General features: G+C 43.1%; 1 protein-coding gene across 1 annotated transcript in view; it reads right to left on the bottom strand.

The window, feature by feature from the left end:
* VTE1 (tocopherol cyclase, chloroplast / vitamin E deficient 1 (VTE1) / sucrose export defective 1 (SXD1)) overlaps nucleotides 1-14170 on the bottom strand; it is a 188773-nt gene extending 174603 nt beyond the window's left edge. Inside the window, exon 1 of the mRNA XM_087680911.1 lies at nucleotides 13787-14170. Coding sequence (XP_087537037.1) covers nucleotides 13787-14007 — 221 coding nt within the window. The 5' untranslated portion in view covers nucleotides 14008-14170. The remainder of the gene's footprint in view (nucleotides 1-13786) is intronic.
* Nucleotides 14171-15172: the final 1002 nt, after the last annotated feature.

Below are 15172 nucleotides of genomic sequence, written 5' to 3'. Positions count from 1 at the left end.
GAAATCACCGCCATGATAGCATCGAGAGAGATGCTGCACGATCAATCTCAGGAGGAGAAACCGCCATGCTGGAAGAAGAGCAAGCACTCCTAGGATGATGAAACCATGAAAGGAACGCTGCGCATCCCCACGTCTCTAGCCCAACGAGGACCAAAGCAATCTGCAAGTTAGCCCTACACTGAAAGACAAAACCCTACAAAAAAAGAGATGAGAATCTGCAAACACATAGGTTAGTGGTGAGATGCTCCAAAGTAAAACATAACAGAAAGAGAATCTAACTCAAAATAAATGCAATGAATGTGTATGTGTGTGAGTAAATGCAAGGGAAGTCACAAGAATGGAAAAGCTAAGGACAATGAATCCTATGGGCCCAACTCTAAAAGTGCAAAAAAATGAATGCTAGACTGACCTAAGGTATCCGAAAGGACCTAGAGACATGCTAGTCTAAGAAGGTGGCTACCATAGCGTAGGTCCAATAGCAAGGCTTTGCCAAGGGACTACAAGGTGAAATTTGTGGATTATCTAGTCCCCCAATCATCAAAGTATGACTAAGAACAAGAATTTGGCAATCCATAAGTCAACGATATGTGAAATTACATAGAGTAACTCATTTGAAAAATTACTGTTGCAAATTACAGGTGCATTAATGGGGTGTCTTAGACATCAATTCTTTAGTAAAGATGCTCCATGGTTATTGGAGACTAGCAAGTATGCACAATAGTCCCCATACCTATTAGAAGCAAATTTGGCTGAAAGCTAGCTAACTATGGCCTTATTTTCTCTCAGATTGATTGCAGACAACTCTTTGTTTCAAAGAAGATTTTATTCTGCACTATGGACAGCAATGGAAACCATACATGGGCTGAAAGTACTCCTCGAGAGCTCCGTTTTGATATATGGCCTACCCCGATCGGATTCTCCTTCAGAAAGTTATGACAGATTTACTACAACAGGGCCCTATAGTAAACAGCTTGATGTCCACTGTCTACAACTCCCATTTAGTTAAGATACTTGGGTCAAAATTCATTTTTATAATTCCCCAATAAGACCCATGCAATGTACATACCCCAATGACCCATCATATGCAATAATACCTCTTCATTCATTTGTATACCCCTGTAATAACGCAGGAGAGTAGTACTCTGATCTGCTCCTGCCCAATTATCATAAGTGCCCAGATTGTTTTTGAGGGTAAAAACCTTTGGGTGGGGATGGAATGTAAGAGAGGGAGATTTAATAATGGGGAAATACTAGCTACACTGGCTGGTATATAAGGTGTTAGGGACTTGATTTTTAACCATGAGATTATAAACCTGCACACCAATCAGCCAGTCCCTCAGGGGTAGTGAAAGAGATGGCCTACTAAGGCTGTACTCGAGACACATGCCTAGCAACAACGGCAGCTACTGAAGGAGCAGATGAAGCAGGAGCGGAAGGCGTAGCCCCACTAGACTGTGCAGTCACAACGGTCTGCAGAGGCTTTTTAGGTGGAAGACCTTGGGCCTTGGAGCGACGCTCCTCATCCACAAGGCCTGTTCTCTGGCAGTGTATGCAAAAACGGTTTTTCTTAGGGAGTTGCTGTCAAATAGGTCTAGATTCTTTGGTTCCATTTAAGGAAAAGGAGTCACCCTTTGATTGGCTTGCCTTCACATCTTGCCAATTCTTGCCACTGGTGGTTTTCCCTCCCGAACAAGAGGCAACAAACCCCCTCTGCTCTGAATAAGGTTGTGATGAGAATCTCTTGTGGACTTGATCATGCATCCTTGCGTAACGCGAGAATTGGCACTCTAACTTGTAGAAGGTTGGCAATCGAGGTTGGGAGATGATGTGTTGAATGAAATGGAAGTATTTTTTGGGCAGCTTATTCAAGAAGAATGTAACCTGATCATCGTTTGACTTTGGAGAGCCAGTAGTAGCGAACTCGGCAAGTAACCCCCTATATTCAACCAGCTTGACTTTCAGATCATCCCCTTCCTTAATAGAGAACTCTTGAAGCTCAAAGTCGAGATTGATGCGCGGAGTACGATCACGAGCCGCAAAGCGGTTGAGAAGGTGACTCCAATGCTCTGACATGAGCGAGAAGTGCTGCAACTGAGAGTGAAACTCAGGAAGCAATCCTTGTATCAGCTCAACATTGGCTGTGGCATTGTGGGCTCTCCATTGACGGATGTAATCAGGGTGAGGTAGTCAAGGGTCTAGCATAGGCTCTAGACCAATGACAAAGTCCCAAAGACCCTCAAACTCAAGCACTTGTTGCATGAAATTAGAGCGTGGTGAAATTTGACCCCCTTAAAACGTGTCCTATCCGTGAAGGCATTCTTGGCCATTGCAACAGAAGTGGTAGTGCTCGGAGATGGATAGTGTGAAAAAGTGTAGTGTGGGTAGGATGGGGTAGTGGAGTACACTTGGGAATGGGCCCCAGAGTGTCCACCAGGCATGCAGGTAGTGTGCAAGGTGGATCCATAGGTAGGGATGGGTTGACTAGGCATGGGCATGGTCATAGTGTGCAAGGTGGATCCAAGGTGAATCTCTTGTGGACTTGATCATGCACCCTTGCGTAACGCGAGAATTGGCACTCTAACTCGTAGAAGGTTGGCATTCGAGGTGGGGAGATGATATGATGAATGAAATGGAAGTATTTTTTGGGCAACTTATTCAAGAAGAATGTAACCTGATCGTCGTTTGACTTTGGAGAGCCAATAGTGGCGAACTCGGTAAGTAACCGCCTATATTCAACCAGCTTGACTTTCAGATCATCCCCTTCCTTAATAGAGAACTCTTGAAGCTCAAAGAAAAGATCGATGCGCCGAGTACGATCATGAGCCGCAAAGCGGTTGAGAAGGTGACTCCAACGCTCTAACACGAGCGAGAAGTGCTGGAACTGAGAGTGAAACTCAGGAAGCAATCCCTGTATCGGCTCAACATTGGCTGTGGCATTGCGGGCTCTCCATTGACGGATGTAATCAGGGTGAGGTAGTCAAGGGTCTAGCATAAGCTCTAGATCAATGACGAAGTCCCAAAGACCCTCAAACTTAAGCACTTGTTGCATGAAATTAGACCAAGTGGTGAAATTTGACCCCTTAAAATGTATCCTATCCATGAAGGCATTCTTGGCCGTTGCAACAGAAGTGGTAGTGCTCGGAGATGGATAGTGTGAAAAAGTGTAGTGTGGGTAGGATGGGGTAGTGGAGTACACTTGGGAATGGGCCCCAGAGTATCCACCAGGCATGCGGATAGTGTGCAAGGTGGATCCATAGGTAGGGATGGGCTAACTAGGCATGGACATGGTAGCCACATGAGGAACCCAAGGAGATGGGACAGGAACACGGGAAGTAGAAGAGAGGAATCCCTTCGTAGATGTAGCCCAAGGAATGTGTGAAGACGCACCATAAGCTGAGGATGGAAACCCTTGCGTATGAGTGGTCATGGGAGATGTGAAGCTGGGGATAGTGAGGGAAATGCCCATCACAATCGTCCCAAGAGTTCTGGGTGTGCTCATTTGCTGAAAGGTAAGAGGCACTATGTTAAAGGGTGGCATTCCCCCTAACGAAGTACCATGGTGTAAAGAGGCAGAGAATGGGGTGAAGAAGGAAAAGATGCTAGGAGCGGAGATGGAAGATCCAACCCCTAGGGTGTGTGATGCAAATGTGGAGTGTAATCCAAGGTTTTGGAAAGATGATCAAAGGTGTGATATAGAAGAGGGTGGGATGGGAGGGAAGTGAAACGTGTGTGTGATATGCTCAAATGAAACAGAAGCTGTAGATGTACCTGAATTTCGTCTGCTTCGTGAGCCCCCTCTATTGAACTTCACATACGCAAAGCCATCTGGATCCTGTACCTCAAAAGAAGAAACAGGCGAGGGTTTTAATTCATGCAACACAAAAGAATTATACAAACCCGACATTTGACCTGGTTGAGATGATGAAGATGGATTGCCAAACGTTCTAAATGTTGTATATCCTCCATGATCGGAGAGGTGGCCAGCCTTACCAACCAGTGCGGATGTGGTAGCAAAACTCATAGGAGCGGTGTAAATATCACCGTACTTGTTGCAATAGTACTCCTCAAGGTTCTCTATCCTATTACTGAAATCTAGTGAAGGTGGAGTGTCGTCCTCCTCACTGAGTCCATAATGCTGTCTCAAGGCCTCCAATGATGGAGAAGCCTGATAAGACATCATAGGAATTGGAGAAGGTGTCTAGGACATTGTGATTCAGTTACGAGTCGTATTGTATGCCTCGCACAAAGACTAGCTCTCCACAATATCCACAAGATACTCTTTACAAGAGCATCGGCTCTAATACCATGTGAAGAAAACTGCTAGGGTTTGCACTGAGGACACATAGTGTACGACCACGATAGAAACACAAAGAGACAGACACAGACATAGAGGGCAAAACTCAAACCCTAAACACAAAACTCAAAACTCAAACACAGAAACTCAAACACAAATAGAAGAAGAGAGAGAGAGAACACAACTCTAAAGTGAATGAATGTAAAGAGTGTACAGTGTGCTCAAAGGCAGAGCAATGTCAGAGTGTGACGTCCACCGGATACGGATCCCAAGTCTATGACCACCAATCGAAGAGTAAAAAGAGAGGAAACTACAAAACTCTCTCGAACCGCTCCCCGTTTTAGGATTTCCACTGAACTCTCTCAAACCACTCCCCATTTTAGGGTTTTACTCTAAAAGAGCATTTTTTAGTGTGTTTTGGGGTTGTTTAAGGGGCTAATCAGCAAGTAATGCATATTGAGCTATGCATGTTTTAGCTCAATAGTATGGTGCCTATATTCCAAGAAGAGCCTCGCTCGCCCTTCTCTATTGATACGCTTGGTTCTTGGGATAAAGAGTGTCATTTTTGTGAATCAATCAACCACCACCAAGATAGAATCATACCCTCTAGAAGAAGGTAGTTCAACAATGAAGTCCATGGATAAAGATGACCATGGCTTACTTGGAGTAAGTAATGGTTAAAAAAGGCCATGAGGTTGATGTTGAGGAACTTTAGCTCTGTTGCATGTGTCACAAGAGAACACACAAAGTCCTTAACTAGTTTCTGCATTTGGGGCCACCAAAAATCCCTTCAAACCAGCTTCATTGTCTCGTTAACTCCAAAATGCCCTACTGAAGGGAGCTCGTGTCTCTTCTTGAGTATATCCACTTGTAAGGGACCGAGAGAAATATAGAGGAGTCCTATATAATAGAGCAGCCCATCAATATCCTGGAAATCCCTTTGAGTTTGTTCTTGGCCTTGATACAATTGCCTCCTTATGTCCTTAGCAAATGAGTCTTTGGTAGTTTCCTTCTTAACCTCTGATAAAAATCCAAAGTCTTTTGTGCTTTATTGATAACTCCCCTTAAGTTCAATTGCTCAAGTTTCAAGACTACTGAATTCTGTTGGTCATGGGCTTCATTGCCTTCTTTTGGTGCGAGGTAAGATCTTCAAGATAGAGCATATGGATTTCGTTGTTGGTGGCGAGGCCTATAGATAATGATGAAGTCCAATCTAGATAGGAAACCACTCCATCTTGCCTAGAGACGATTCAAGTTACAAGAAGTCATACAATATTCCAAATTCATGTAATCCCTATAGATAGTGATCTTATCAAGGGCCCCTTCAAGTAGGTGTCACCAAGTCTCCAAGAAGTCCACAATAGCTAGAAGTTCTTTATGATGAATTTCATAGTTGATTTCTACAACAAAGAATTTTCTCAAGTAGAAAGCTATTGGATGAACTCAATTGTCATCACTGATCTAGGATACAATAGCTCCAAGTGCAAAATGTAAGGTATCTATGTCCATGAGAAAGGGCTTCAATGGATCTGCATGGATGAGAATGGGTGCTAAGGTAAAAGCTTGCTTTAATTTTTTAAAAGCTTGTTCAGCCTTTTGATCCCATACAAACTTATCCTTTCTAGTTAGGTTGGTTAGAGAGGCAGCAATATCAGAGTAGTCCTTCATAAAGATTCAATAAAAATTTGCAAATCCCAAAAAGCATTAAACATCTCACATAAATGAAGGAGTCGCATTCCAGAATAGTTTGTACCTTCTTAGGGTCCATTGAAATTCCCTTCTCAGAAAATGATGTACCCTAAAAACTCAACTTTAATTTGATGGAAAGAAAACTTTTCTTGCTTTGAATACAAGCTTACTTCCCACAATTTATTTAGGACTATTTTGGCATGATGCTCATACTCCTCTTGGTTCTTGAAACAGATCGAGATATCATCCAAATAGATCACATTGAAGCCGTCCAAGTATTCTCGAAAAATATCATTCATCATATATTGAAAAAAAATTAGAGCATTTTTTAGGCCAAATGGCATGATAACATATTCAAAATGCCCATACCTTCTGCGAAAAGCCGTCTTCCACTCCTTTATCTTGACAAGATTATAAGCACCATGAAGATCTATCTTAGTGAAGACTTTGGCTTTCCCAAGCCATTCAATGAGTTCTAGAATCAAGGGAAGAGGGTAGCAATTCTTGATAGTAATCTTATTGATCCCTATATAATCCACACACATATGAAGAAATCCATTTTTTTTCTGATAAATATAATCAAAGCACCCGCTAGAGATTTTGAATGGCACACGAATCCCTTGGCAAGAATCTCATTAATATATTTCTCGAGCTCTCCTAATTGAAAATTCATATGGGAATAGCTTATAGATGGGACCAAAAGGAGGTTGAGCTCCCTCTTGTAAATCTATTGCACAATCATAAAGTCGATGTTTTGGTAGCATATCCACATTCTTCTTTTCCAACACATCCTGAACTCTGTATATTGACTAGGAGTGTGTCCAAACTTTCATCCTTTGGTTTCTCCATTGGAATTGCATAAATGAAAAAGGATGGATTCTTCTTTGCTTGATGTATGAACAGCTTTGCCTCAATGTATATTGTTCAAGAATTCTTCCTTTTATTGTTTGCACTGGCCTTAGTTGATGTCGGGGTTATGTAATTCTAGCCAAAGCAACCCAATAACAACTGGACTATTTGGGCAATGGATGATATTGAAGGGTATATCTGATATAATACTCCTTGGGGTAATAGCCTTGTCTTGCCGCATACTCTCTACTAAGGTTGGACGTTGACATTTCCCGACATTGATGAGAGTAGTAGCGCCATGAATTCTCATCCTTCCTTTGTTAAGAAGATATTCAACTGTGTCCTAATTGGCCGCAACACATGCATAATCCATTAATACACCACCTTTGTTTTTCTTGAGCTATCAATGGCTTAAATCACACCATATCAATCCGCATAGCCTTCCCGTCAGATACTTAGTCTTCTTAGGTAGTTAGGTCTTCAAAAGTCTTCTACCTACACAACCGCCACCTAGGGAGCCATCATTTGATGATGATGGTAACCTCATCAGTGAGGATGAGTATGAGTGTGTCTCATCATCGGATATCGAGGAGTCATCTTCAGACTCTCTTGATGAGCACTCAGATGGTTCTAATGATGATGATGATGATGATGATGATGATGATGATGATGATGATGATAGTGATGCCTCATCATAGATTCATGACATAGGTCTCTCTTTTTGTATCAAATATACAGTATACTAAACAGACTATAGTTGTATCGCATGTTTTGCATAGCCCATGCAACCACGATGGTCACCCTCATGTATTCATCTTATTTAGTAATGAAATGGCTAGTTCCACTTTAAACATGTATTCTACGATCTATCATTTAATGTTTTATGATTTTTGTTATTTAAAAAATCATCTTAATTTTATTTTCGTACTAATATCGTACCGCACCTTATAAAATCATAAGGTACCAATTAGTACCGTGTTTTATCGTACCGTACTGTATCGTACCTTTCGTACCTGACAACTATGACCATGCCCATGCCTAGTCAACCCATCCCTACCTATGGATCCACCTTGCACACTACCCGCATGCCTAGTGGACACTCTGGGGCCCATTCCCGAGTGTACTCCACTACCCCATCCTACCCACACTACACTTTTTCACACTATCCATCTCCGAGCATTACCACTTCTGTTGCAACGGCCAAGAATGCCTTCACGGATAGGACACGCTTTAAGGGGTCAAATTTCACCACTTGGTCTAATTTCATGCAACAAGTGCTTGAGTCTGAGGGTCTTTGGGACTTTGTCATTGGTCTAGAGCCTATGCTAGACCCTTGACTACCTCACCCTAATTACATCCGTCAATGGAGAGCCCGCAATGCCACAGCCAATGTTGAGCTGATACAAGGATTGCTTCCTGAGTTTCACTCTCAGTTGCAGCACTTCTCGCTCATGTCAGAGCATTGGAGTCACCTTCTCAACCGCTTTGCGGCTCGTGATCGTACTCCGCGCATCAATCTCGACTTTGAGCTTCAAGAGTTCTCTATTAAGGAAGGGGATGATCTGAAAGTCAAGCTGGTTGAATATAGGGGGTTACTTGCCGAGTTCGCTACTACTGGCTCTCCAAAGTCAAACGATGATCAGGTTACATTCTTCTTGAATAAGTTGCCCAAAAAATACTTCCATTTCATTCAACACATCATCTCCCAACCTCGATTGCCAACCTTTTACAAGTTAGAGTAACAATTCTCGCGTTACGCAAGGATGCATGATCAAGTCCACAAGAGATTCTCATCACAACCTTATTCAGAGCAGAGGGGGTCGGTTGCCTCTTGTTCGGGAGGGAAAACCACCAGTGGCAAGAACTGGCAAGATGTGAAGGCAAGCCAATCAAAGGGTGACTCCTTTTCCTTAAATGGAACCAAAGAATCTAGACCTATCTGACAGCAACTCCCTAAGAAAAACCGTTTTTGCATACACTGCCAGAGAACAGGCTGTGTGGATGAGGAGCGTCGCTCCAAGGCCCAAGGTCTTCCACCTAAAAAGCCTTTGCAGACCATTGTGACTGCACAGTCTAGTGGGGCTACGCCTTCCGCTCCTGCTTCATCTGCTCCTTCAGTAGCCGCCATTGCTGCTAGGCATGTGTCTCGAGTACAGCCTTAGTAGGCCATCTCTTTCACTACCCCTGAGGGACTAGCTGATTGGTTTGCAGGTTCTGATCTCGTTGGAGTCACCTTCTCAACCGCTTTGCGGCTCGTGATCGTACTTAGCGCATCAATCTCGACTTTGAGCTTCAAGAGTTCTCTATTAAGGAAGGGGATGATCTAAAAGCCAAGCTCGTTGAATATAGGCGGTTACTTGCGGAGTTCGCCACTACTGGCTCTCCAAAGTCAAACGACGATCACGTTACATTCTTCTTGAATAAGTTGCCCAAAAAATACTTCCATTTCATTCAACACATCATCTCCCAACCTCTTTGCGGGTTCTGATTGGAGTTACCTTCTCAACCGCTTTGCGGCTCGTGATCGTACTCAGCGCATTAATCTCGACTTTGAGCTTCAAGAGTTCTCTATTAAGGAAGGGGATGATCTGAAAGTCAAGCTGGTTGAATATAGGCGGTTACTTGCCGAGTTCGCCACTACTGGCTCTCCAAAGTCAAACGACGATCAGGTTATATTCTTCTTGAATAACTTGCCCAAAAAATACTTCCATTTCATTCACACATGATCTCCCAACCTCCATTGCCAACCTTCTACGAGTTTGAGTGCCAATTCTTGCGTTACGCAAGGGTGCATGATCAACCGCTTTGCAGGTTCTGATTGGAGTCACCTTCTCAACCACTTTGCAGGTTCTGAATGCCAACCTTCTATGAGTTTGAGTACCAATTCTTGCGTTACGCAAGGGTGCATGATCAAGTCCACAAGAGATCCTCATCACAGTCTTATTCAGAGCAGAGGGGGTTGGTTACCTCTTGTTCGGGAGGGAAAACCACCAGTGGCAAGAACTCGCAAGATGCGAAGGCAAGCCAATCCAAGGGTGACTCCTCTTCCTCAGATGGAACCAAAGAATCTAGACCTATCTGGCAATAACTCCCTAAGAAAAACTAGTTTTGCACACATTGCCAGAGGGCAGGCCATGTGGACGAGGAGTGTCGCTCCAAGGCCCAAAGTCTTTCACCTAAAAAGCCTTTGCAAACCACTGCGACTACACAGTCCAGTGGGACTACACTTTCCACTCCTGCTTCATGTGCTTCTTCAGCACCCATTGTTGCTGCTGGACATGTGGCTCGAGTCCAGCCTCAGCAGCCCATCTCTTTCACTGCCCCTGAGGGACTGGCTGATTGGTCTGCAGGTTCCGATCCCATTGCACTTCATGCATCTATCTCACCTTCCTCCCCACCTCGTCAGGCGTTCCCTTGGTAGAGCCCTGGTACTGGACATACGTGATGGCAGCCACCTTAGACTAGTATGTCTCTAGGTTCTTTCAGATATCCTAGGTCAATCTAGCATTCATTTTTCGCACTCTTAGAGTCAGGGCCATAGGATTCATTATCCTTAGTTTTCCCATTTGTTTGTATTCCGCAGCATTTCCTCACACACATACACATTCATTGCATTTATTTTGAGTTAGATTTTCTTTCTATTCTATTTTGCTTTGGAGTATCTCACCACTAACCTCTGTGTTTGCAGATTCTCATCTCTTTTGTAGGGTTTTGTCTTTCAATGTAGGGCTAACTTGCAGATTGCTTTGGTCCTCCTTGGGCTAGAGACGTGGGAATGCGCACCGTTCCTTTCATGGTTTCATCATCCTAAGAGTGCTTGCTCTTCTTCCAACATGGCAGCTTTCCCTCCCAAGGCGGATCTGTAGCATCTCTCTCGATGCTATCATGGCGATGACTTCTACCTTGCTCTTCTAGTGGGGTGATTCATCCACTTTATCTTCTTTCATTCCTTATGGTTCTCGGTACCATATGAAGACCGACATCAGGCTCCTCTTGCTTCTTTGGCATCTACATCCAGGTTGAGAGGGGGTTCCTACATTCAACACTTTGTCTTCGACATCGGCTTCTTTCCCCTATTGTACCTTACCCTTTACATTGCATGATTATATCATCCTTATAGTAGGGCACTTGGGCAAGTAAACAATTTCCCCATGAGGGACACTATCCAAGTGGCACCTACTACATGAGCATTCTTCAGCATGTAGCATACTTTGCATCTCATTGTGTAGAGCACTACTTAAGCGGATCTTAAGTTGTTTCCAGTGAAAGCAGTTGTCACCACACCACCATTCTCCTTTATCACATGGATACCTCATCACCTATTTTTCCTCATCATTGATACCTTGAGTGGATGGGTTAGCTTGTACTGTTTTGTGATGTGTTGGGTGTATCCTCCCTACTCCCGTCTTCTGGGTCACTTTTACTCAATCAGCCGCATCCCATCAAATTTACTTCACTTATTCAACAAAAAAAAAAAAATCCATATAGTTCCATCTGCCTTTGTAGGGCTTGGTAGGCCACTGGGCAACCGACGTGTATCCTTTGTCCGATGCCCTATCCTCTCTGGGGTGACTACTTGGATTCCCTTGGTAAGATAACCATCGTCTCTATAGACTTGGTAGGCCACTGGGCAGCCGACGTGCACCCTTTGTCCAATGCCTTGGCTGCTTTGGTGTGGGACGCCTTGGGGTACATAAACATCACAATGGCTGGCCTAACCTTTCAACTCAATTTTGGGCCTGAGAGAGGGTGTTGAGCTAAAATATGCATTACTTGCTAATTAGCCTCTTAAACAGCCCCAAAACACACTAAAAATACTCTTTTAGAGTAAAACCCTAAAATGGGGAGCGGTTCGAGAGAGTTTAGTGGAAACCCTAAAACGAGGAGCGGTTCGAGAGAGTTTAGTGGAAACCCTAATTTTTGGGGCACCCTTCCACATCTATAAATAGACAGGCTGCCCCCATTCAACAATCATCCTTATTTGCAGGTTACACCAGCCCACACACTCTCTACTGCTGTTGGCGCCCACTTTCCAGCCTGCAGCCCGCCTCCATTTGCTGTCCAACCATCACCAACTGCAGCCACATTATCTTCAGTCTATCCATTACTGTAGGCGACAGCTCTCAACTGCTGGCGACTGCTCCAAACTATCCCAAACTGCTGTTCAGCCTGCTGTCCATCATCTCCAGGGTCAGCCAGCCTGCATTTTCAGCATTGCATGTCTTGACACTCTCAGACACTATTTCAGCTTGCTGTTTACAGCAGACTGTGCACAATTTCCAGCCTCCGATCGTTGGTACACTGCTGTATTTACCAGTTTCCAGCCTCCAGACTATTGCGTTTTGGTGACCAGCCTGCTGCCATTCACTATTCAGCACTCCTACACTCCGGCTGGTGGTCACAGACTTGGGATCCGTCTTCGGTGAACGTCACACTCCGACATTTGAATTTTGACCTCACGCACTTAAATTTCTCTAAAAGTGCGACCTTTGGTTCTTTCCTATGTTAATCATGAAGGTTGCCAATAGCCAAAGTACCTTTGGCTTGATATAAGCTTGTGTCTTGAATTTCTTATTGTTGTAGGTGTTGCACAACTAAGCCCAAAGCTTGTGGTTGCTTTGCTTGTAGCTTTGCATTACTTTCTTGAAGCTCTTGGATTTGTTGTTGGATGCTTTGTAAGGAAGTAACAATACGTTCCATCACGGACTCCCTCATACAACCAAGCAAGATTGTGGTAGGAGAGTCTTGCCAAACTATTACGAGCAGAGCAAGTGCTCTTCGAGAGCGAGGAGATTGCTCTCACAACTTACAAGAGAAAAACTTGAGAGAAAATTTGAACTAGAACTTGATTGTAAGATAACTTGATCACAAGAGAATGCACACAAGAGCGTAACTTGATTACAAGACAAGACTCCATATAATACAAGACTAGAACAAGACAAGATCTAGAAAAAAAACTTACCTTGCAAGAGCATCACAACTATTATTGGCAAGACTAAAGTACTCGAAACCCACAACTCTTATTTATACTATAGCCTGAGGAAGTTAAGGGGACCACATGTTACAAGAGAATGCCACATGGCATGACATGCATGTCAACACATGGCATGACATGGATGCCGATACTTAAGGCACTGACATAAGCGATGCAAACATGTTCTAGAAACTTCATAGAACTAGGGACTATAGAGTTTGCATACGAACCAAGGGCTGTCCTTGCTTGGGCATCCTTTACAATGGCCTATTTCTCAGTTCTCTAAGTTCACGTGTTCTTGCTTCTCTTGTTCATTTCATTCAATGTTCAAGACTAGTTTCAATGCTTCTATTGTGAATCTCATTCTCACACAGTTACCTTTGTATGATACTTGGCAACACTTGTGCCATTGCCTATCGTCAATGGAGAAATGAAGCATGATGTAGCAAACAAAACACTTTAGTCATTGATATGAATCATAGAGCTGGATTTCAAAGGGGTTACAATTCAAGGTTCACAAGCCTGGGGCACCAAGAATACCATAATAAACGAATGGGGGTGAAACTTGCATCCATTATATGGCAATGTATGCCTCCAAGATTTGGGATTCATGCGGGTCTACAGCAAAATGGCCATCCAATGCCACGACACATCAATTGTAATTATGCTCCTAGCCGTTGCTTTTCTCCTGCACGTCTGTAGTCTGACCTTATAAATGTCCAAAAAGAAGATACAACCTATGGTATGTAAACTTCCAATCATAGGTGGTGCACTGTAGATTAGCTGAAGAGAGCTCTTTGCTTTGTAAGCCGATCCAGATATGATGAAGTTTCCTGCACGTTTGCACATATACATGGATGCAAACATGATGTTTGAAGCTTTTTGTTCGTACAACCGCGCATACATAATCGCATATATAAATGCAACTATGTTGTTGTTTCATGTACTTTTGTGATCAATGGCGCGCAAAGGACCCTTACCCGCTGTGAGGGGTTCTCAAGGCTCGTTCAGGGCCAGTGGTGAGCACTGAAGGTGAAGCAAGAGAACGACAGCAAGGGGAGGAACGCGTAACCAGGTGATGCAGATGCTGATGAGGGGACGAACGCGTAACCAGGTGATGCTGATGCTGATGCTCCTGCGGCTGTTGATGTGAAGGACGGGAGATACCATTGCTGGCAAAAGAAGACGACCAGGACAGCATTTTCTCTTCCCGGTCTGGTGTTGTGTTGTGTTGTGCGTGCGCGTGTGTGTGTGTGGTGTGTGTGTCTCTCTCTCTCTGTCACGCAACGAGAGGCCTGCCACTGCAACAAGTACTAGCGATCGGCTGACGCCTCTCATGAACGGCACGTGGTGCAATCATCATCAGTGGTGTCTCGCGCATTTTAGGTCCCTCGAATTACGCAACAATTTTTATTAATCTTTTTATTTTTATTTTATTAATAAGTCCAATATATCTCCTAGAGTTTGAACCTCCAAAACTGCCAAGCTCTTGCAACTAACAACTAGCTAGTCTAGTCAGATCTCCTAAATATAGATGGCAAACTCACAAAGCTCATCAAGCTTTGTCTTGTTCATTTCACGCTTTTATGAGCAAAAGGAGACGGTCCTGCGCTTTCTTTTTCTCACAAAATAAGAAATTAACTACTTCACAAGCAAAATATGAAGCATTTTATATCTAATGTGTAAAATGTCAAAATGTAATTAGGCTATTTATTGATATTATTCACTAAAGCATGTGAATGATCATATGCATTTGTGCAGCATAATAAAAATAGCATATGTCTATCTACATGCAATAATGCATTCACCTATGAAATGAATATGAAGAGCCTCTCTCTCTCTCTCTCTCTCTCTCTCTCTCTCTCTCTCTCTCTCTCTCTCTCTCTCTCTAGATTCTACCAACTGCTTCCATAAGTTATATGCAATGGTCTTATTCACAACTGTAAAATAAATAGATTCTACCAAATGCAACCTAATAGTGGATTTGGTCGATGCATCAAGCTCCAACCAATCCTTCTCACATATGTCCATTATTTTTGCATCTATGCCTCTTATGGGCCTCAATTGTTTCTTCTAAATAAGGATGTCTTGGATCTACTCCTTTCATAAATTGAAGTATGTACCATCAAACTTCTTGCTGTTATATAGTTTATTATCCATGGATGATAAAAAGTAACACCAATTAGAAAATTAACAAATTGTACTACAAATTGGCAAAATTTCTATAGTGTTTGCTCGGTATAACCAAATTTGAAAGAAGACTGAAAATGGGTCACTACTAAACAATAATGCATATATTATTGTCCAAACATTGTGAAAATCATTGTATATAGTTAAAACATCGTATTATTGAATCAATACTTTTT

The sequence above is a fragment of the Lygodium microphyllum genome, chromosome 1 (assembly GCF_053477565.2).
Source record: "Lygodium microphyllum isolate KBCC chromosome 1, Lygodium_microphyllum_v1.1.10, whole genome shotgun sequence".
Classification (NCBI taxonomy): domain Eukaryota; kingdom Viridiplantae; phylum Streptophyta; class Polypodiopsida; order Schizaeales; family Lygodiaceae; genus Lygodium; species Lygodium microphyllum.
The sequence above is the reverse complement of the archived record's forward strand: the minus strand, read 5'-3'. Positions and strand labels throughout refer to the sequence as shown.